The following is a 23,340-nucleotide window of genomic DNA, read 5'->3' on the forward strand; positions in this document are numbered from 1 at the left end:
CGTTGGTATCCATTTGTCATGCCATTTTGTAGTAATAATGAATAAACACCTTATCCTATTTTCGTAAAATTGAAAAAGATTAGATCAAATATTTTTTTAAATCAAAATATTTAGTTTTTGAATGTAAAAATAATTTTTTCGAAGAACTTACCAAATTTCGAACTATATTTTTTAACATTATTGTTTAACTCATTCATGGACGAGGTACCGCAAAATTCAGGAGTTCCGTAGGTTTCAATGTGCGGTTCCCATTTTATTGAAAATAAGAAATATTCTTTATGCTAAGAGAACCCATAAGCAATCCCATAAAGAATTACCCCTATTTCGTAGGTACATACAAACATACATAATGTAGGTATCGCTCATTTACTTGAATACTGTCATAACTCAAAAACCACGAATTTTGAGTTATTAATGCAGAAATTATTGCAATGAAATTATCTTTAATTCTGCGGAAAGCATTATTTCTTAGCTTTAAAAAAACCGACGGAGAATGAGCACTAGTTTTCTTTTAGAAACTTACTTTTTAAACACAAAAATAGATGGAGGATATATGGATACTAAATTAAAAACTCGTTTCCTGAAAAACAGATTTTTTTTAAATATGGCAATGTTTAAGTAAATGAGCGGTATCTCGTTTGTACCAAAACTACAAGAAAATGACCGGAAAGTTCTAATTCTGGAAAGAAGAAAAATCAGAATTAGAAAATTTTATCAAAAGGTGAAACAATTTATAAACAGTATAAGAGCTCGCAAAAGATAATGGGTTTGAATGATAGCAAAAAATCTTTGCTATAATGGGAATGGCTTTGTATGAGATGTGCAATTTCTGCAACTCTTAAAAAAATTAAAGCGCAATTAAATTGCAAATGAAATAATTACCGAAAAAATAACTGCTGTGCTAAGATAGGTGCAGTGCAATAACACCCGTGGCAATAAATCCTGCATGTTTTACCTCCCAAACCAAAAGGAAATAATATCTCCTGCAGGCTTTCTTTCCTTTTAAAAATGAAGAAAGAAGTTTAGTATCTACTTATGAAGACCTTTGTACCCTGGCAATGAAAAAAATTACCTTTCCATTTTTTGCTATCTGCTGCGGGCCCAATGAATAGAAACTCGGGATAGTATACCCCAAGTTCCCCAGTATACAAAATTTTGAAGGATATTTTTTCTGTGATCACTTAAAACCTTTTAACAACTACATAATTAGACTCATTTTATGTGAGAAAAATCTACCATCGATCAATCCTTCGTATTGCTATAATATAATATTGTTTTAGTATTTTGTCTAGGGCCTTAATTTAATTCAGTTTAGCAATTTCAACAGAAAATAATGGTCTTTAATATATACAAAAAATTTTAAGATTGAAAAATGAAGTAAAGTCAGAATTTCGGCTGTGAAAAACTAACCGGATGTTTTTAATGTTAGTGTACAAAATTAATATTTTTTTCAGTAACCTTTGTTTTTGAAGACTCCTCGGCACCAACGAGGCTTGGACTCGTCCAAATTAAATAAAATAGAACCAGAACATGCTCCCAGTCAATTTTCAAAGCTACAAGTACGTTAGATGCTGCGGTGTGCTTTTTCTTTTCTAACCGTCACTTAATGATGGCCCACAAATTTTAATCAGGTTCAAGTCGGATAATTTTTATGGCTATTCTAAGCCAGGAGTATTGTCTGTCCCAAACTACTGTTTTACATCATAACTTGCAGGAAGATCCAATGTAAAGGCACATCGATCTATTCTTCAAATGAAGATTTGGTGTAAGTCTAGAACCTGCAGCTGAAAAAACCCCACCACCACGTCTGTCTTCAAAATATGAAGTATCTACTACATCTATGTATATCCGATTTTACAGCTACGCGAAATATTTTTTATTTTCAAAAACAGAATGAGTCCCGGACTTATCATCTTTTGAAAATAAACAACAGCTTCTTTTTGTGTAAATGCTTAGATTAATGGCTGAAAATCTTAAGTTTAAAGCTACTTTAAATTAAAATAAGCAGTCCGGACATTGGATTTTAATCTCAAATACAATTGTTTGATAGACTAGGGGTAAAAGTAAAATTGTATATCCATTTTAAAACAAATTTCACATCCGTTTATTTTCAAAGTATGATAAGTCCAAAGGCGTTTTTATTTTTTATCTTTTGAACTATCGCTCTAAAAACGAAACGGTATTTTGTAGCTAGGCAAGAGTTCTACAGAATATATTTTTTATAAATTTTGCTACGCATATCAAAAGAAAATAGAACGTTTTCTTCTTCCGTTTTCTCCTGAAAAATTTAAAATCATGTTTTGAAAATAAATGATTCATTTATCAATGCCTACCTTTTTAGACAATGCTTAGTATTAAAGAATGGTTTTTTTCCGAGCCGGAAGACATAAAGATCAAGATCTCTCAAAACCTTCTTTACTATACTTGATGTTGGAGCCAGATTAAGCTCCGCAAAACGATCTTTTATCAAAAAAATCTTTATTAGTTTTTAGGGATATTTTGTGATGGCACCAAACAAAGTGATCTGCTTCAACTGATTTTTTTCTTTTTTACTGTTTGGCGATATCATACTCACTTGACGTTGCAATTTTGCAACATCCCAATGGGATAACATTTTGTTTTACTTCGGCTTGAAAGTGTAACTAATTTGATGACTATAAGAACGCATTTTTTTTCCTGATTACATTAAATTTATACAATTCAGAAAGCTTACAACTTTGTTTGTTTTGCAAACAAAAATTTTACCAAAGTGATGCTTAAAACCATTTCCTCAACACCGAGAATTAAAATCCTTGAAAAATCCGGATAGTTTTTCACAACCGAAATTCTAACTTTACTTTATTTTTCAACTTTAAAATTGTTTGTATGTATTAAAGATCATTATTTTCTGTTGGAATTGCTTAACTGATATATAAAGGACCTAGACAAAATACTAAAACAATATTTTGTTTCAGTTTGGGAATTGATGAAAATGACTAAAAAATCCGGAATGTTTTAAGCAGCACTGTAAATCATTTTTAGGGGACAAAATAAACAAAGGAGAATAAGCAAATTTGTATGGAACGTGGACGCTGCGCGGCCATTGATGAATTTGTTATTTTATGATGTTATTAAGTCTTACATATGTTTTGCAGAAGTTGTATCCTTGTGACGTACTTCAGAAACGGATAAAATGCACTTTTGCATTTAACACTTTATGCAGATTGTCTCTATGTTGTAACTTTAATATTTATTTTAAGTGCATATTATGATACTCTGTCATTTTCCCTAACTCTGAAGATCTTAATCTTGAATATCCACCCATTACAACCCAAACTATTAGCTTTTTTAAACAACGATTTCAAGCCTATTTTGAGAGTTTTCATGTTCAATTTTTTGTTAGTTTGAATTGTTTGAAAAACAGTCGAACAAAAACAAAAGTGGTTGACTTAAAAATCTTGTATTATGAGTTCTATTGGTCGGATTTTTAAGATCAATGTCTTCAGGGTCAGGGAAAATGTCAGAGCTTCATATTATATACATATGTATTTAAAATAAAAATATAATTCAATTTTTCTTTCACACATTAAACGATGCATAAACAATACTAATATTGCAATATCTTACATTCTTAATGCAATACAGCAAAACGTCCATAGTAAAAGTTTTTCCTAAGTTATAGTTCTTTCATTTGATATCAATTTCATTAATGGCCGCCCAACGTCCTTCTTGTTCTTCTTTTGTTTTTCATCGGTCACTTCGACACAAATATGTATATTCACAAAAAGAAATCGCTAAATGTTTTATTTAGTAAACAGCCAAAAAGTATCGACTTTAGTAGCGAATGCAAGTGGTTTGGTTGAAAGGAATTCGACATGAGAAAGAGGACTGTTTTCCAAAAATCTCTCGAAAATCATGATTTAAAAAAAAAATAATAAAAATCATGTTTATATGACATAAATAATTTCAATTAACTATTAGCTTAATTTTATTGCTCACTCAATTGATTACAAAATCATGAAGAATAATAATACGTAACAGAGAACTGGTGGCGTCTTTTAGAATTTAGAAAAAAACAAAAAAAAAACTCCAAAGACATAATATAATTAAAAACTAATAAGAGTTCTTATAATCTTACGAATGCAGTTGGTTTATTCTTATAACTCCACTGCTATATCAAAGTAGGCCAGATTATCAGTAAAGCCTTTATGTCGAGAAAGGTTTGCAGCTAGACGATGAGCTATCATGCAATCTCTTTAACAACTCAGAACTCATAATCAGTGGGAAGATTTTTCATAGGTTTTTTTGAACTCCTATGTTTAAACGACATTATTGACATTAACAAGAGTGGATGAAAACCTCTTGAGTTTATTTGAGAAAAAGATGCTTCGAGTAATTTTGGGCCCAGTGTGCATCCACTTGTAAGGGCTTCTTGGTGAGGCCGAAAAACAACTTAGACTGTGAGCACCCAGTTTAATAAATAAGTATGTTACTACGGTGGGTATTAAATCTTATAGACAGAACTCTTTCAAATTTTTTTTCAAAACCATGATTTAAAAAAAATAAAATAGGTACACGAAATACGAAACAAATCATTTCAATTAACTATTTGCTTAATTTTATTGCTCACTCAATTGATTACAAAATCATGAAGAATAATATACGTAACAGAGAACTGGTGGCGCTTTTAGAATTTAGAAAAAAAAAAAACAAAACTCCAAAGACAAATATAATTAAAAACTAATAAGAGTTCTTATAATCTTACGAATGCAGTTGGTTTATTCTTATAACTCATTTCGTACATATTTAGGTTTAAGCTCTTCTATTCTCTTAATAAAGTCTGACTTTTCCAAACAGCCATCACAGGTCTCATCCCAATCGGAGAGGATCTTCTTCAAATCACGCACTTTCAATTTTTTAAGATCAACCGCGCTCAAATCAATTTGTTTCTCTAAAAAAAATGATTGAAAGTTTTAGTTTCTGTTGGATTCTATTGAAATGGGTTTTGTTTTACCATAACGAAGGTCACAAATCTGTGCGTCCATCTTTTTCAGTTTTTCACAAACTTTTTCAGCTGGCATAGACCAACTAAGTGGTTTGGACAGTTCATTTAGGATTCCAGTTGCTGAGTCTTCAAGACCTCCAAGATAGTAGCACTGGAATAAAAACAAACTTTTTAGTTCTATCGCTGTTAACTAGGGGGCGTATAAATAGCTTACAAATCGCTGTTCTTTGTTCTTTTGAGTTTTGCAGAATTTCTTGAATTCTTCTTCGATCTTTTTGTGGTCTTTCTTTGTTACATCGCTGAGAGTCTCAGCAAAGCGACGGACAGTCTTGACACAAACTGAAAGTAGGCCGATTCGAGAATGTTGCTAGATTGGTTTCTCTTTCAAAAATTTCACTCAACAACTTACCTTCGCAATCTTCTTCTTTCAAGCCATTTGTAGTTTGTGTAATAAGTACAACTAATAGTGCAATAAATATTTGTATTTTCATTGTGAATTAAATTAAATGTAGTTGAGTTTATTTAGGTTGTGCCTGGGCAGTTGTGCTGAGCTTGTGGTTTAAGTATTTTTTTTTTTTTAATTTCTAAGGCAATTTATTGAAGATAATGAAATGCTTTCAGTGGGATTTTCGATTAAATACAAAATACTTTTGTTAAAATAAAATATGGAAAATGAAAATGCTTGATTTGAAATGTACAAGCATAGATTTATATGACGACTTTTTACTTCGACAACCGGTGAAAATTGAAAATGAACACAAATTGACACATCATTGAAGTGAACGAACTTGTCGATTTTTGATTGGTTATTTAAAATACGTCATCTTTGTGGAAATTTCAGTTCAGTGGTTATTACGAGTGTGCTAGATGGGCAGTTTTTTGGAAGTTAGTAAAACGACATCTAGTTGTCAGTTGGAGTAGCTGTTTTGTGAATTATTTTTATTTTTTTAAGTTTGTATATTTGATTAAATTTATCAATTTTCTTTATTAAAAATACCTATGGCACATTATTTTAAGTACTACCATTAAAAGCTGTGTGTTTCAAGTAGGATAACTTGTTGTTTTTGTTCTACATGTTAAATTGATCTAGCTATCCACATGGATAATACAACACGTGTTATGTTAGGTGCAAATTATTTTAGCTAACATTGAAATCAATCCCGGAAAATTTTTGAATGAATATTTGACTGTGTTGCCTTTTGATTAGAAATGCAAATTATGTATTGATCGATTGGAAATCACACAAAGAATTTTTTATGAGAAAAAAAGTTTAATTGAATAGTTATTTTTTGCTATAAATGTGTTTTTCTTTTTCACAGAAAGAACAAGTGATTCATAACAACAAAAAATAAAACGAATCGTTCACACAGTTTCACTGATACATTTCTGTCAGATAAAATGATAAGATAAAATGGATTTTAAAGTCATTCAAAGTCATTTTCGCCAGTAATAAAAGTTACAGAACAGGGGCACTGGTTACTTCTGACCAATGATCCCCTGATTACAAAATTATATATTATATATGGATGGGGACTTGTGTATTCATCTCTTTTTCGGCCATGTTTGGTACCTATCCAAATCATGCTTCACACCATTGTATATATATTTCTATAGTACTATCCCCGACTAACAATTTTGCTTCTGTAAAGCTTTATACATGCTTCTTTTGCTTCTATAAAGCTTTATAGAAGCAACATTGTTAGTTGGGTCATGACGTCGAATTTAGTATTAGTTCATGTCGCCACTTTTTTGAGGTGGCGCTCAGCGTATTTTTTTCATACAAATTCTGCTTTTTCAAGTCACCACTAGAGTTCCTATAGTACTATGATAGTACTATGGAAATATATGAGGCTATGAGAGCAATAGTGGCGTAACCGGTTTTTTTTCAAAAATGAGTTTTTCATTAAAACTTGGTCTCTTAATATATCTACTTTATTACAAAAATAGATTTATGTAGCTAGATACACTCAGAACTAGATGGCACTCAAAAAAGTGTTGTTTTGAAAAACCCTGTATCTTAAATCACTCGTAGCTCAAAACTTCCTTTTTGTGGCTTACGCCACTATTGTTCTCATAGCCTCATATATACAATGCTTCACACCTCATTTTTTTCCCTTCTGCGTACAGAGGCCATCTACTTATCAAAATATGAACTAATTTTTGGTTGAATGAAAACCCAGATAGAAAGCAGAATTAAAATTGTTGTTTTTGTTTTACGTGTAAAATATGATCCTGGGGAGGAATCGGCTAACGCGATAGTCGATAGTTGATTATCAAAATCGAAATTGTCGTTTTTTGACCATCTATTCCACCCATGAATCGACAGCCCTGTTCCATTGGAGGTGGTAGTTTTTACTCGTGAGTAGAAATCTAGTACAACAACTACACATTCCTATCTCCTCGAGTAGAAGATCATGTGTTAATTCTAGTACTATATCTACTCATGAGTAAACTACCACCTCCAATGGAACGGGGCTGACATGAATAATAACACGACTTACATTGGATTGGCTGATTTAGCGTTGAGCTCCAAAGTCTGTTGAAGAGGATCGAAGTCTGTTGAAGGGGTGGCTTTATTTATTTTATGATGATGTATCACATTCAAATATTTTTTTAGAGATACCAGGGTTGAGAGTACATTTAAAGAGCAGAATGAAATTTTACAGAATTTCTTCCAAATCTAATTAATAGTTCTGGCATACCGAACAGGTATAAGCGTAAGCGGTCTGAGGTAAAAAGCTCATATTTGTCATATTTTTCGCTTTTAGGTGTTCTTATGTGTTTTGAGAAAAAAAGTTTAACTAAAACATCAGTTTTGATGTTTTTAAACAAATTCTAAACAATGTACGAACAAATTAGCACATGATTTAAAATGTGTTGAAAAAGTTAAGCCCAGAGAATTCATTGGGCTAAACAACTAAGCCCGACAGGCTAAAGTGTTGTTGCATTTAGCATGTAAATTGCTAAGATCAGACTGCAATTTTTTTTGTCCAGTTAAGCCCGATCGTAATAAAAAACACACCTAGCGTCACCATTGTTTGTGCTTATTGAAATTTAAAGATTATTCCAAGAAAATAGTTTTCTTTTTCTTGTTTTTCTTTTTTTTAAGTGAATTTTACCGAACAATTTCATATTCGTGTTTGAAGCCACTGCCACCACAATCATTTACAAGAACTTTCTACTTTAAATAGAATTTGACTGGACTTGAAATTATATAGTTTCAAAAGTTAACCTTCTTCTCATTTGGTGGACGTAGACCGTCACATTTGTTAGTTTTTTTTTAAGTTCTCAAGGATTTATTCGTAGTAGGTACTATTGTTGAATCAAAAAGTTTTTAGCATTTTCCAGGAGCATTTTCCACATGAGAAAGGGCCTGGCTACACACTGTTGTGCCCAATCACGTTCCAATTCACATTTTCTAGGAACAAACGTCAAAAAGAAGAAAATCCTCACCCCTCTTGCCTACAAACTGACTGGTTAGGCGATTGAAAAATCAACGTGTAGCCCGGCACAAAAGTAAGTTACAAAAGATAATCGGACTCAATAAAAAAATTCAAAATCATCTTAAGTCGACCTATACGTAAAGTATACGTTTTTAGTCGAGTATTATTTACCTTTAAAATGAGAATAAGTGCGCGATCGTTATTAAAGTCCACAAAATATGTTCAAAGTCAAAGTTATTTGCTGTTTTTATTAGATATTATGTACACACTTAAGTAAGGTTGAATTACGTTTTTTATTTTTGTTTTAATTGTATATCACTATGTATGTATGTATAAACAAAAGTAACCAAATTAAGTCCTTATTTTTAAAATTTCAACATTCGCTTGATAAAAAATTGAGGGTTACTTTTTTAGTATCTATATTTTGAAAACGAAGTTAAATATTGCAAAATTTTGTTTATTCTTAATCAGTAAACAGTGACAAACGTTTGTATGTATGTATGTATAAAGCATGTATGTACGCTTCTTTTTTCTCAAAATATATAAAAATTCACTAAGTGCCGGTTTGTTCACAGTCGATTATCTTTTAATCATGGATTATTTCATACAAAAATCCTTGATTAAAAGATAATCGAGTGTCAACAAACCAGCCCTAAGTATTATGTATTACGAAAATTAAAAAATAACTTATGGTCACTGTGGCGTATACGTATTTTTTAAATATTATTTCTTGCATTCATTACAAAAGTATGTTTATCTGATCTGATTTTCAAATTGCAATGCTTATCATGCCCATTATTAATTATGCTGAGGTAGTTTATAGCGATCTAGATTCACTTTCAAGCCATGAGCTACAAGTTGCTTTCAATGATTCAGTAAGATACATTTATCAAGTACGTAGATACGACAGAATTTCCTTGATGGCGAGAAATATTTTAGGTTGCACATTAGAACAGCATAGAATTATTAAAAATTGTTTATTTCTATTTAAATTAATTAGTACAAAAACGCCTGACTATCTGTACTCCAAGCTTCAATTTACGCGCTCTGTTAGAACTTTCAATATTGTAATCCCAAGATACAACTACCTTAATTTATTTTTTTGTTTTCTTTGATTTATAAATTTATTTCTTTGTAATACTACTGTACTATAAAAGATTTTGTCTTAATGTATACCACTTTAAATTTAATAAACTTAAACTTAAATTCGCTTCTTAACCAACAATGGATATTTTTTAAGTAATGTTGTTAGTATTGCTTAAACATAATTGAGGGTAATTTTTTGAGCATCTATATTTCGAAAACTAAGCTTAATATTGCAAAAATTTGGTGTAGTCTTTTTTATCTCGTAACATCGAAAAAAATCTATTGTTAGATTGTATTTTGTATGATAAAAAAAACACGAAAATAGAGAATTTCTTATTTTACGGTTCATGAAATTGTCTGTTTTGAAAAATTTAAATATTATTCCGCTACTTGAATCTTTCAATGAATTCAAACAAATGTTTAAAACTACCATGACATCGTAGTCGTATTTTTACTTTAACATTTCTTCAGTGTATAATGAAAACCAGTAATAGGCTTCGCCGAAATACTAATTTTATTATAACTAATCTCAACAAAAACCTATTAAGCAAGTCAAATTAAAACAGTTATATTCAATGTTATTTATTATTATTATTCCAATTTTATAGCTCACACTTCTAGCACTAATATACATGAGTCCAGTGCAATACAAAAAAAAAATATTGTATTGGGAACCACCCGTCTTTAATTTCTTTTAATGATGTGGTTCTGGTTTCCAATTTAAATTATTGATTATTCAAATTCCTGATTCCAGTTGAATCAAGTGTCAAAATAACTCTGTCCCATAGATATACCCACTGTTGAAATATTTCTACATCACTTTTAGCCACATTACTGAACAAACAATTCTAAAGTCGAATCAACTTCAACTAATTAAAGAGCTTTCAATATTAAATATGCAAAGCTTTATTTTTATGAGAATTTTCTCCACATGAGACGACGACACACTAGGGAGCCGAAGCAGTGACAAGTGACAATAGCGAGCACGAAGTCTGGCAAGAATATTAGCCGTTGGGGAAATTTACCTTTCTCGTCAAAGAGGAAATACTTTACAAATCAGTCTCAGTACTTCTTAGCCTAGGTCAAGTCGCACATGAGTGTCTTTCGTCACGTTATCGAGATACCTACAAAAGGAAATTTTAAAGACGAAAAGTGAACTTCGAACAAACCGGCTTTTTGTCCGAAGGTGGAAAGAATTTGAGTGGCGAGTGTTAACCCTATGACTAATTTATTATACACCCGGACCAGACTATAGAAATCCAAAATTTATTATTACACGCGCGTCGAGTCATTTTATTTAACCTAATGATTTAATAGTTTGTGACGCAATTTGACATATTTAAGACACGGAATCTGATAAGAACGTTTTCAGACTCTCGGTACTTTTCTAGTTCGTCAACTGGGGTGGTGGAAAACTCCTGAAATTGGTATACCTTTTCCTCGAATTCGAAAAAGGAAATAACGTTAAAAAGTGTGGGTACGTGCATTCTTCAAGCTCATTGACAATTTTGCAATTACTTAGCAACGGTTCTTCGAGTGAGGCGTCAAACATAACTCATTGATAACGTATTAACAACAATTTCACAACTCATTCTTATTTATAAGATTATATGGTATAAGAGTGCAAACAAATTATTTTTTGGTTTAGTTATCTGAAGTATTTTACACCGTCAACGGAATTCCTATTTGTGTCGTTAGTTTAAACCAAATTAAAGATCAATCATAATATTTTAAAATGTCGCGACCGTTTATTGCCATCATTCCACAATCCATCAACGACGGAGACAAAGTTCTACTCAAAGGACTCGTAAAGGACAATGCAAATGAGTAAGTTTAAAAATAAAATTTGTGCAGTTCTAACAACATTTCACGGATAAATCATTCATAAAAAAGAACAGAAAAATAAATCAATAAAATCACCTGTCTAGGCTGCTTGTGTACTCGTTTGGTATTATGTATGGCAAGTGTGTTTGAGTTTGAATGGGGCAAAGGGCCTTCATGACATCATCTTCGCATTTGAGAGCCAAAAAAAAGTTTTCTTTTAGAATTTTAGATGATGATAATGAGCGAGGTTGTCGAAAGAATGCGGTAATTTTATTTTGTGCGTCTGTTTCGCTGTTTTTGCTGTTGCTTGAGGGAAGTGATGAAACATAAAATGAAAGGTTTTGAAGTGGGTCTATCCGAAATATCTAGAATGATAATCAAATAGTTGATTGATTTGAAAAATAAAGTTTATTTTTTAATTTTTAAAAATTGACACATTGGTGAAAAATGTTGAATTAATTAAAAGGAACACTCAACTATATTATCATGTACTTAAACTATCTCAATCCAAGTACTAATTAAGGATATTTTTTATTATACCGGCGCCATATAAATATTTTGTATGAAATTGTTTTATAAATTATGATAATACAAACGAAAAAAAATGTGAACTTCCTTTTTGTCAGTTTGGCAATATAATAGCAGAGGACCAGTCATTAAACAATTTATTATATTTATTGTTTGCCGGTTTTTTAATAGAACATAAGAAACGAGGAAACTGCTTGATCTCAATAAAAATTAAATCGTTTTTGGACAATTTGTACACTAGTTTATGAATCTAGGTGATTAAGATACGACCTTTAAATTTTCATTTAAAAATTTAAAATATTTATTTATTGTGATTCAGTTTTTGTTTAAAGATTTATTATTTGCTTAGCAGCAAGAAAATACATTATGTAGGTATTCATCTAAACAAATAAAACGCATGAGTGAATGGCACAGGCGTTCTTCATTTTTATGGTTGTAGTTGTTTAGAATTTGAAATTTTGAGATTTTTATTAAATTTTTATCAATATTTATTAAATTTTTAATCTCAGAAAAATTCCATGCACATGAAATTTGTTTCTGAATATATGCCATTTAAAATAATATTTAAAAAATAATAAAAAAAAATGTGTGTAGGTACACACACATAAGGTGTTTACTCTATATTTTTTTTTTTAATTTAGATTCAGACAAATAATTACAGTATACGGCTTAGTTTCAGTTTAACCCTTTCTGACCCAGCGTTACTCTCATGTAACATTTTTTTAAAAATTCGTTAAAAATATTAAATTAAACAATTTTTAAGGTTTCGATGGCTTAATTGAAAGATAATAATGCCTAGTTACTGGATTATTACAAAAAGTTAGTCAAATATCATACCTTTAATTTTTTTTTTAATCGAAAAAGAGACTGAAATTCACATTTTTTTTTTTTTTCAAAAATTTTTTTTTTAAAATATGGTGATAATTTTGAAAAAAAGAATTAAAAAATGTTAATGCAGAAAGTGTTTTGTTTTTTTGCTTAGAAGAAGTAGCATACATTATAGTTATTTTCTCAGTTCTCCGACTTTTTTTGGTTGTCATAAGCTGTGCATGTTACTTAACATGTAACATGAGAATAACACACTAGTTTTGCTATTTATTATTTTGGAAAATTACTTTTTGCTATTCATAATTCTTAGTTGTGATGTTTTTGGCCCGATAATACCGAAAAAACATTTTTTAATATTGATTTTCATAGCTTGGGTTCGAAAGGGTTAAAAATTCATTGTTATGTGTAGCCACCACGCCACTTGTACCTGGTAGTTTCTTTTCGTAATCTTGCTTTTAAGATTCCGCGAAAAATGTCTGTCAACAAAAATTGAAATATAGCCACTTGCCCCCCCCCCCCCCCCCCTAAAACAATAGTTTTATTCGTTTTCATGTTTTTTGTCAAAGATTGACAATACAGAGACAAAACATTTGCTCAATAGAAATCGCCACTACTTGCTACAAAAGATTAAACCCACGCAAATTGAGCTCGACACAAACTTAATTGTTGTAATATTAGGGTTTTTTTCATGTTAGATTAGGGTTTACGTATGCTCACTGTGGCGTATACGTATTTTTTTCAAATATTTTTTCTTACATTAGAAAAGGAGTGTATGTTTATCTGATCTGATTTTCGAATGCACTTCTAACGGGTATTTTTAAAAATGTAACTATTGTTAAGAAATGGTCAAATGGTATCAAGCCATTTCTTCTAATACATAATGTAACTGCCAATTGTTACCTATTTCTTTGGTTTAAAATCATGAAAGATATAGTTTTGAATTTTTTTACATTAAGGGCCGGTTCGTTCACACTCGATTATCTTTAAATCAAGGAATTTTGTATGGAATAATCCTTGATTAAAAGATAATCGACTGTGAACAAACTAGGGCTAAGTATATTCATTTCTAAAATAAATAGTAATAAAACTGAGTTTTATGTATGTACATTTGGCCTAATATTAAATGAGTACAAATACAAATTACCTTATCGTTGTAAATTCTCATTGTTTTCCAATAAGCATATAAACAAGGGTCAATGTTCATAAATGTGATATTATCTTAAACAAATAAATAAATAATGAATTTGTGGTGCAAAAAATTAATTCCAATAACTCTTCTACCTATAAAGTTTTCAAAAAATCAAGTGTAATAAGTTGTATTGTTTTCGTTCTTACTTTTATTTAATTTAAAAATATAAAAAAATTTATTGCAATTAGGTATGAAGTTCATAATTGCAATAAATTTTTTTATTATACAAGGTCAAGTAAAATGTTACCCTACAAATAAATACATTTAAATACTTTTAATAGCCCATTTAAAATTGATTGTTTCCCTTTAAGGCATGGTGCCAGTCTTGTTACCTATTTCGTCATGCTGCTAAATTTTGTTTCAATGAAAATAATTTTCCATTACGGGATTCCCGCAAGATGTATTTATTGTTGTATCCTATTTCAATCATTTAGATACAAAATCCGTGAACATTTCTAAGTGCACGCCAAGTATCAATCTGTCAAAGATTAACATCTTCCCTTGCAATTTACCTTTTAAGAGTATACGAGTAATTAAATACTTGTTCGTGTTAGCCGTCTAAAGGGAACTTTTTGTGGTTATTTTTTTCTTTTTTATTATTTTATGTTGTACCAACTACATCTATTTTTGGTTTTAAACTTGCAATCAATTTGCTCAGATGATTTGATAAATTCATATGGTAGGTATACAGTGTGGGTTGGCGAACAAGAATATATTAAAAAAAAAAAAAAGAAAAAGATACAATCTATTTTAAGAATTTAACTTTTCAAGGGGAAATCTCGATCATATTCATGAACGGAGCTGCTAGACTTTTTTAAAAGAGGTGGAGTCGAAATTCATAGAATTGTGGATCCAAAATGTAACTATGGCAGTAAAAAATAAAAAAAAAAACAATAATACACTGTTATTCTACTAAATTAATTATTAAAAAAATTACCTAGTAGTAATTATCATCTATTTGGTTGAAAACTCTTTCTTTAAACAGACCGTTTTTTATTATTTAACCCAACCTACTACTTAATCTTCTCTACTAAAGTTTAGAAGTTAGATGTATGTTTTTTTTTTATTTCTATTAATTTTTTTGTTGAAAGCGAGGTTTTGCTAAATTCGGGTCTATTACTTATGGAAACAAAGTTTCAAGAAGCGAAAACAATATTTAATGAAGTCGATTTAATATAAAAAGTCCAAGATGGCACATGGCAATCTTGATTACTAACACATAGCATTTAGTATTTTTTACTTGAAACAAGCAGAACAAAATACGCGTTTTCTCTTCCAAAAACGAGGGGAGAATACATAACGCTGGCATAATTTGCATAATTTTTTAAAAATGGTATTTGTTTTTAGTAAGCTAATTAACTGCGAGACTTAACCATGTATATATGTATGTGTGCTTCCTTTTTGTTTTTATTCAGTTGTAAGCTATGTTTAAAATTATTTCTAAGGCATTACGAAGTAAATTTATAAATAGATTGAAAATTGGTAGAAATGAGTGTTACACGCATTTGAAATCATTTGATTTTGTTTTGTACTCCAGTTTTGAAATACATTATACTATGTATAAAATTAGACAAAAGTTTTGCTTGAAATCAGCAAAAAATAATAACTTTAATAACTAACTAGTTTCAAGTTTTGTAGATAAAGACAGAGGCCGTTTCCCACTCACCAGAACTTTCTAACTACAAGTTTTTTTTTTTTTTTTAAGTGATTTCCGAAATTTTCTTGCTTTATTAACAACTGACCAATGTTACTCAGTTTTACCTTAAATAATTCCAAAAATACCATATAGCTTTGATGAAATTGTTGTTTTCATCAGATAATAAAATTTATAAGATAGCCATACTAATCAGAAAGGCGTTTCTTAATCGAAATTGAATCACAAACTGTTATTGTTTACCGAAATGAAATATGTTTGCGTGTAAGCTTTTTGGTATTTTTATCAATCAAATTATAAAGTTTTTTTTTAGCATTAATTTATTAATTTGATGAGATGTATTTCATGTACGTTCTAATTTTTGAATGACTTAATAAATATTGACACTTTAAGTATTGTTGTATCAACAATGGCATATAATCAAACAAATTTATTTAGATACCTACTTTACTTAATTTGAGAAAAACAGACAGTTTTATAAATAGTAGGTGTAATGTGTGAACTCTTCAAACTCTTCAAATTGACAAATAAACATCTTTTTATGGCTTTGTATATCTACTGCATAGGTACTTGGATAAGTTTTGTTAAATATCTGAATAGAAGGCCTTTTTTTAAATAGTTCGACTTTGATAGTTTAGTGTGCTTGTTAAGGCATTCATTATGCTATATTGTTAATTGTTCTTTTAAAGAATTTATTTTTTTATGTAGGTATACAACTTCATCACATTAGTTTTATCTTTCTATTTCTTCTAACAGGTGCCATGCAGTTTGTATTTAAAAGACCGCAGGTCTTACATGCATACAGTTAAAATTATTGTTATAATTATTATAAAATAATGATTTTTTTTTTAAATTCAAAAATGTGTTTTTCGAAAATTTTACTAATTTTTAGTTTTATGGCTCTTAAATGCTTTGGTGTAAAATTTGGTTGAAATCGGTTGAATCGTTTACGAGTAAGCCAAAAACGAGTTAAGCGGTGCTATGATATGTGTATAGTGTCAGGGTCAACAAAGATATCACTGACGACTTTGGTGTCACAAAATAACCCTCATAGTTTTAGTGCATTTTGCGAGCATTTAAACCAATTTCACATTTCTTACATCCTCACCATTAAGAACCTACCCTGGTCAAACTACAAATAGAATAATATCTGCAACAACGTATCTATAATATAAATTTTTCTTTTCAGATTTTCAATAAATTTTGCTACTGGGACCGGTCCAAATCCTGAAGATATTGCCTATCATTTCAAAACAATATTTCCCGAAAACATAGTTGTTGAAAATAGCAAAAGGAATGGCGATTGGATGGATGAGCAAATCAAAGAATGGCCAGCTTCTGATGGTCCGTTGAAAGTCCACTTAGCTTTGAATTACTCACATTTCCCAAACAATAAGGATAACCCAAAATCTTCATCTATTTCAGGGCCTGGATTTGCCCTGGAATTTGCCTTCACAAGCGGCTATGTCTACACATATTTGGTTGAAGACGAACATTCGAGAAATCTAATCTCCTTCTACGAGCACGATTATGATTTGAATGAAATTAATTCCGTTCAGGTTTGGGGTGATGTGGAAAAAATTCAAGAGCTAACATTTCGATACTCATAATAAAATACTAAAGTCAAACCTCATCAAATGCCTACACAGTATAATAATTAAATGCCTTTTACAAATATGGTGCAGCTTTTACATTAATAACATAAAATACATTGCGTGTTGCGTCATAAGCCTTTCATATTGCAAATCATATTATAAATTCTTTCGCAAACAACCCACGACAACATTAAAAATTCAACGAAAAAACACATGTCTCGTGTTTAAACTAAAATTTTGTACAAATTAGGATTTGAAACAAATTCAAGCCAAAGAATAAGTTTCCCAGTCATCGCCATTAATTAATTAATTTAAACCTCACAAGTCACAACTGACATAATTTGCAGTCTGAAATCGCACATTTTCTATACTCGCGCTCCACCCAAAAATACAAACATTTAAATTTGTTTGGAATTTCACTCGATTTGATTGTCGACAGCTTGATTTATATTTCATTTGTTTAAATTGGATGCTTTAAAAATTAAAAATAACCAAACAAACACGTATTGAAATCGTTAAACCATATGGCTTGAATATTCTTTATGGGTTCATTAGTTTTAAGGTCATTTCCTTTATAAATTACATTATTATTTATTTTCCAAACTAAGTGACGTCTTTTAGTAATTTAAATTATGTTTATAAATGTTTATGTGCTACAATAAGTTCAAATATTTTAAGTAATTATTTAATAAGTATTAATGCTAAAATAAATATTTTGTAAATTAAATGATTTTAAAATTATCGGTTTAAATATATTTTTGCTGAATGTGTAACACTTTTAATCTTGGAAAGTGGTAATTTTATGAAATAAACAGTGGTAAAAACACAGGTAAGCAAAGTCAAATTCAGGTAATGATTTTCTTTCAAATAAATTATTCATACTTTACGACAGCAATTCGTATTCTACTTGTTAATGAAGTAAATAAAATGTATTCCTCCCGAAATAATCATGAATTTCAGAAAGTACAATGTTGAGGTAAAAATGTATGTATATAAAATTTCCAAATAGCTTATAACGTTCATCCATAAATGATTGATTTTTTCTTTTTTTTTTGTAAACATTTTCTTTTAATACAGAGTGTCCCAAAAGTGGCACGAGTACAATAGCTTGGGCGCCGAGATTTGAGGGAGGGGCAATTTAATAAAAATACAACCTAAAATCAAAAAAAAATATTAAAAAAACAACGTCAACACTTACAGTTATAAATGATACCTTTTTACAAAAAATTGCCTCAATTGATTTCCTATCAAACACTGAAAACTATATTGGTATATGCCTTCTAGTTTTTGAGAAAATTGAAAAAATAAAAAAAACACATTTTTATCATTTTTTTGCCACCAACAGGAAAGATCTTTGAAATTTAGCTAGCAGCTTGGGTGCTCCTCTTCGGGTATGTAAAACCGCCAGGTAGGCGCAAATGTCAACTGTTTTTTAAAAAAGTACCTTGCCTGGCCCGCTTCGCGGGTTGTCATAATTCCCTTTAGTGATCTTATGAAGATCCCAACTAACTCAATTAAAAAGTTTAAGTGACCTCAACTCCATATGCGTTTCGCCCAGGTATGACAGTGGGCTCATCAGTCTATTCAGGTTGTGATTTTTATAAGTGTCTGTATTCATGGACCAAAATTTTGCGTCTTAGTAAGGGTATGACAGCATCTAACTGATGAGCCCACTGTCATACCTGGGCGAAACGCATATGGAGTTGAGGTCACTTAATCTTTTTAATTGAATTATATTCAATCACTCCGCTTAAAAATAAAAATAATTTTCATTATTTTTTTTTTCTCTTTGTTGATCCCAACTAACTTTTTGTTCTAAATATCGAAGATCTTTTTTGTTGGTGGTACTGTTAATGCCAAAACAGCAATCAAAAAATAAAAATCTGATAAAAAAAGTAGTTTTCTTATTTTTCAATTTTCTCAAAAACTAGAATTTCATAGAAACATATACAGGGTGTCCGGTAAAAAATGGATAAGCCTGAAATGGCTGATAGCTAAACTTATGGGTTGGTGATGAATGACCAAAACCCATAATCCCAAAGAGAAAATCCCCAAAGCCAAAATCCCCAAGACAAACCTGGGTATAGACAAAATCTCCAGGAAAAAATCTCAAAAAAAAAAAATCTCCGAGCGAAAATCCCAAAATTTCAGATGCGCAAGTTGTGTATCAAGCAATCAAATCGAGCGCGCGATTTGATTGCTTGATACACAACTTGCGCATCTGAAATTTTGGAAAAACCTATTTTTACTCATATTTAATTGTATGCTGTGATAACTTGCCTCAAAAGATTATGCTTAGTTCAACTCGCTGTATCCTTCCAGTATATTAGAATCATTGTTAAGGCACACGAATGGTAGGTCAAACAAGGAAGGTTCAAGTCACGGTTGTTTACACAATTTATTTTTTCTATTCCGTTTTAAAAGAAGAACCTTTATGATTTTAAAATTGTCGTGTTTAGTTCTGATTTTACTTTGACTAACAGTGTTTTTTTATCATTTTATTACGTTTTTGTTTTTGCATATTGGAGATTTTTGGGGATTTGGAGAAAATGGGAGAAAAAATTATTTATTGGAGATTTTGTCCATTGGATGCCTTTCCCCATGGAGATTTTGTCCATGGGGTCAAAAATTTTCTGGAGATTTTATCCGATTGAGATTTTATTTTTTGGAGATAGTGTAGGTTTCCCTAAACTTATGACTGTACTAAACCAAATAGAAAAAATTTCTATCGCAACCAGTTTAGAAAATATTTTTTTTTTCTATTTATTAATATAATTATTCATAGCGTATTTTGTAATACCCACTTTTTATATCTATACCTATCCAATCAAAATTTGACAAGATTAAATAACACCCATTTTCGATTAACTCATTTAGTTCTGACCAATGAGAAATATGTTAATCTCTTGTTTGTATTTCCATAATTCCATATCGTTCCTCGCAATTGTTGCCAACCCAAAAATCACATGTCATAGCTTAACATAACTTTAGAATTCGTAACTCTAGTTTTTCGTAACTTCGGTTTCGCGTAACTTTGACGGCCGTAACTCTGTCGCCCGTAACTCTGGTATTCGTAACTTCGTCGGTTTCCCTACCATAAGCACTTAAAAAATTTTATATGAAAAATTTTAAACACCTGTGGTATAAAAAAAATCTATAGGAATGTAGGTGGCCAACTATTTTAATAATATTCTCGTCCAAAGTGATTGCAGAATGGTAATAGTTTTTATCAAATCTAGAGTTACCAGGAATTTATTGGTACCAAAGTGCAAAAAAAGCCTATTAATTTAATAAATTATTTTAACTATTTGGTTTTAGTACAGTCATAAGTTTAGCTATCAGCCATTTTAGGCTTATTCATTTTTTACCGGACACCCTGTATAGTATTCAGTGTTTGATAGGAAATCAATTGAGGCCATTTTTTGTATCAGTAAATTTTGTATTGAAATTAACCACCCTGACAAAAATAATATTCAATACCAATGTTTTTTTAACGTTTTTTCTCAATTTTTAATTTTTAAATCGATTATTTCAAAAACAATTGATTGAAATAACTTAATTTAAACATGAAATAAAGTGCACAATTCTAGCTTTTGGAAAAGGTATCATTTATAACTGTAAGTGTTGCCGTTGTTTTTTATTTTTTATTTTAGGTTGTTTTTAAAAAAATTGCCCTCCAGCCTAAACGGGGGGGGGAGATAGACCGGGGGTCTATCTCTCCCTCCCCCATTTTTTTAAAATTAGTAAAAAATAATTGTATTACACCCTCCTACAAAAAACAGTTATCAAATCTCGGAGCTCAAGTTATCGTACACCTCCCCAAAAGTAATGGTTTTTAATCTAAACTGTAAATTGTGAAAGATACGGCTTCTCAAAATCGAGTTACTTTTTCAATCCCTAAGGTATTGAATGAAATGCGTTTCTTGTCAATTTTCACTTTGAACCAGCATTTGTTTTTTACCCTTCCCCGATAGCTGCTTATGCTCGAAAACGTAAGGATTGGAGATAAAGAAGTTACCAAATTCTGTGAGGCAATGCATCTTTCAACATTTTTAATTTAGACCTTTTTTTAATTATGTCTTGCGGTCCACTGTGGCGTATGTGGAACATTTTTTCTGCCCAAAGTGTTAAGGGTTAATGCAATTATGCAAACTATTGCAATCAGAAGCAATTAATGGGACGAGTTAACCTTTGATGGCGATTCTCTTACCTTCCAAATTGTTCAAATATTCATGCTAGGTGTTTCAGCTAAAGAAAATTGATACCTTCGAAGGGTTTAGATTGATTTATGAGTTTAGCTGGCGTTGGGTCAATGGATTTTGATTTTTGAAGTTATACTTCTTATGGGACGGTGGCACAGTGGGCACCGCCATAGGTCAAAAATAATAAAAGTAAATGTCAGTTAAAATCCAATGATTAAATAATGTTCTATAATCTCCCTTCTCCCATCAAACCAAAACCAAAAAAAGTTAGACGGTTACACCTTTTTTTCATTTCTTAATAGCCATTCAAAGTCAATTTATAAAATAAAGTACAGCTTGCTTAAAGCTGCAGTTATAAGGTGAGAACTTGGGATAGTGATAACGGATGTTAAAAAATTTTGAACAATATTAAATTATTATGGATATTAAAGGAGAAGGTTAATACTTCCGAAGCATTTTTAACCATTTTTATTTAGCTTAATTTTCAGTTAATTGGAGATTTAGTTGGTTTGCCTTCGAGTGCCTTTTACAATTTAAGTTTTCAAATGAAGGATACTGTCCTAGTCCTACCTTTCTAAATAATAGCGCAGTTTTTTCCCCTTTTTTCGCCTTTTCGAGTAATACGAGTTTAAATGACCCTACACCAGAGATGGCAAAAATGGGATTTTTTTTGATTTCCTACATTTGTTACGTCTACTACATAAATGAGGTAGTTAACGTAGTTTAATGTAGTTAACGTAGTTAAATGTAGCAGACGTAGCGCTAGACGTCAAAATGTAGTTTGAAATGCCAATTTTACCACCAAATTGTCAAAGTCTTATTCAAATCGAAATACATAGCTGCAGAGATGGCAGAGTAGATTACGTCAGGTAATCTACTCGGTTAACTACGCGTAGTTAATCGAATAAACTACTCGCTTGATTTGTTTCATGTACTACCTACATTTGCTACGTGCAATAACTACATAAAAAACGTTATATTTCAAAAATATTAAAAAATAAATAGCTGTGTTTTCGTGAGAATTTGGTTTAGTAAAGTAAAACCTTTTCAAAGAAACCACCCCAAATCCATCTGGTTTCAAATATTCTATTCAAATTCACACTATCACAGCTATGTATTTCGATTTGAATAAGACTTTGACAATTTGGTGGTAAAATTGGCATTTCAAACTACATTTTGACGTCTAGCGCTACGTCTGCTACATTTAACTACGTTAACTACATTAAACTACGTTAACTACCTCATTTATGTAGTAGACGTAACAAATGTAGGAAATCAAAAAAAATCCCATTTTTGCCATCTCTGCATAGCTGTGATAGTGTGAATTTGAATAGAATATTTGAAACCAGATGGATTTGGGGTGGTTTCTTTGAAAAGGTTTTACTTTACTAAACCAAATTCTCACGAAAACACAGCTATTTATTTTTTAATATTTTTGAAATATAACGTTTTTTATGTAGTTATTGCACGTAGCAAATGTAGGTAGTACATGAAACAAATCAAGCGAGTAGTTTATTCGATTAACTACGCGTAGTTAACCGAGTAGATTACCTGACGTAATCTACTCTGCCATCTCTGCCCTACACTGAAAGCAAAAAATTACAACTTAAAACTAAAAGATTGCCTTATTGGCACTATTATTTTTATAAAAGACTGACCTAGAGGGTAAGGATAAGGTGCACGACTGACAGTCAGGTTCGATTCCCGGCATTAACCACTTTTTTTTTTTTATTTTTTATTTTTCTTCAAAATAACAAGAAATTTTAAAAATTGACTTTATGTATTATTTTGCAATAATAAATTATATAAAGTCATAATACAGGCGTTTCATTAAAAAAAAATGGTCATTATATTTTTGGCCGCACTTTGTATGGGAGGGTATGAAAATTTGTTTTTTGACAAGAATGTCAAAGGGATTATGACGCGATCGCCATCTCCGAAACAATTGGGCAGCAGTGCTGTCGTTTCACCTTTAGAGTTGGTAGTACTTTAGTATTTAAAAATGCA

General features: G+C 30.6%; 2 protein-coding genes across 3 annotated transcripts; one reads left to right on the plus strand and one right to left on the minus strand.

Moving 5' to 3' along the window:
* Positions 1-4,729: 4,729 nt before the first annotated feature.
* On the minus strand, positions 4,730-5,747 carry LOC129915340 (mesencephalic astrocyte-derived neurotrophic factor homolog). Its single transcript, XM_055994835.1, has 4 exons — positions 5,394-5,747; positions 5,199-5,323; positions 4,994-5,135; positions 4,730-4,930 (listed from the first exon to the last, which is right to left on the minus strand). The coding sequence occupies exons 1-4, from the start codon at positions 5,473-5,475 to the stop codon at positions 4,764-4,766; spliced, it is 516 nt and encodes a 171-aa protein (XP_055850810.1). The 5' UTR covers positions 5,476-5,747; the 3' UTR covers positions 4,730-4,763.
* A 4,717-nt stretch (positions 5,748-10,464) lies between these two features.
* On the plus strand, positions 10,465-18,419 carry LOC129915341 (galectin-4). Of its 2 annotated transcripts, XM_055994837.1 has the most exons (3): positions 10,467-11,340; positions 16,726-16,880; positions 16,962-18,419. In XM_055994837.1, the coding sequence occupies exons 1-3, from the start codon at positions 11,249-11,251 to the stop codon at positions 17,144-17,146; spliced, it is 432 nt and encodes a 143-aa protein (XP_055850812.1). In that variant the 5' UTR covers positions 10,467-11,248; the 3' UTR covers positions 17,147-18,419. The 2 variants fall into 2 exon arrangements, with proteins under 2 accessions (XP_055850811.1, XP_055850812.1); XM_055994836.1 differs by having other exon boundaries at positions 10,465-11,340; positions 16,726-18,419.
* The last annotated feature ends 4,921 nt before the right edge of the window (positions 18,420-23,340 follow it).

Source organism: Episyrphus balteatus, chromosome 3, assembly GCF_945859705.1.
Source record: "Episyrphus balteatus chromosome 3, idEpiBalt1.1, whole genome shotgun sequence".
NCBI classification, from domain to species: domain Eukaryota; kingdom Metazoa; phylum Arthropoda; class Insecta; order Diptera; family Syrphidae; genus Episyrphus; species Episyrphus balteatus.

What these genes read in the sequence shown, in the direction of transcription:
- LOC129915340 (XM_055994835.1), bottom strand. Translation starts at nt 5,475, where the DNA reads ATGAAAATACAAATATTTATTGCACTATTAGTTGTACTTATTACACAA. An exon ending in AGAACAAAGAACAGCGATTT is followed by an intron (nt 5,136 to 5,198) that starts GTAAGCTATTTA and finishes TTTTTATTCCAG; the next exon opens with TGCTACTATCTTGGAGGTCT. An exon ending in GATTTGTGACCTTCGTTATG is followed by an intron (nt 4,931 to 4,993) that starts GTAAAACAAAAC and finishes CATTTTTTTTAG; the next exon opens with AGAAACAAATTGATTTGAGC.
- LOC129915341 (XM_055994836.1), top strand. Translation starts at nt 11,249, where the DNA reads ATGTCGCGACCGTTTATTGCCATCATTCCACAATCCATCAACGACGGA. An exon ending in GTAAAGGACAATGCAAATGA is followed by an intron (nt 11,341 to 16,725) that starts GTAAGTTTAAAA and finishes TTTTCTTTTCAG; the next exon opens with ATTTTCAATAAATTTTGCTA.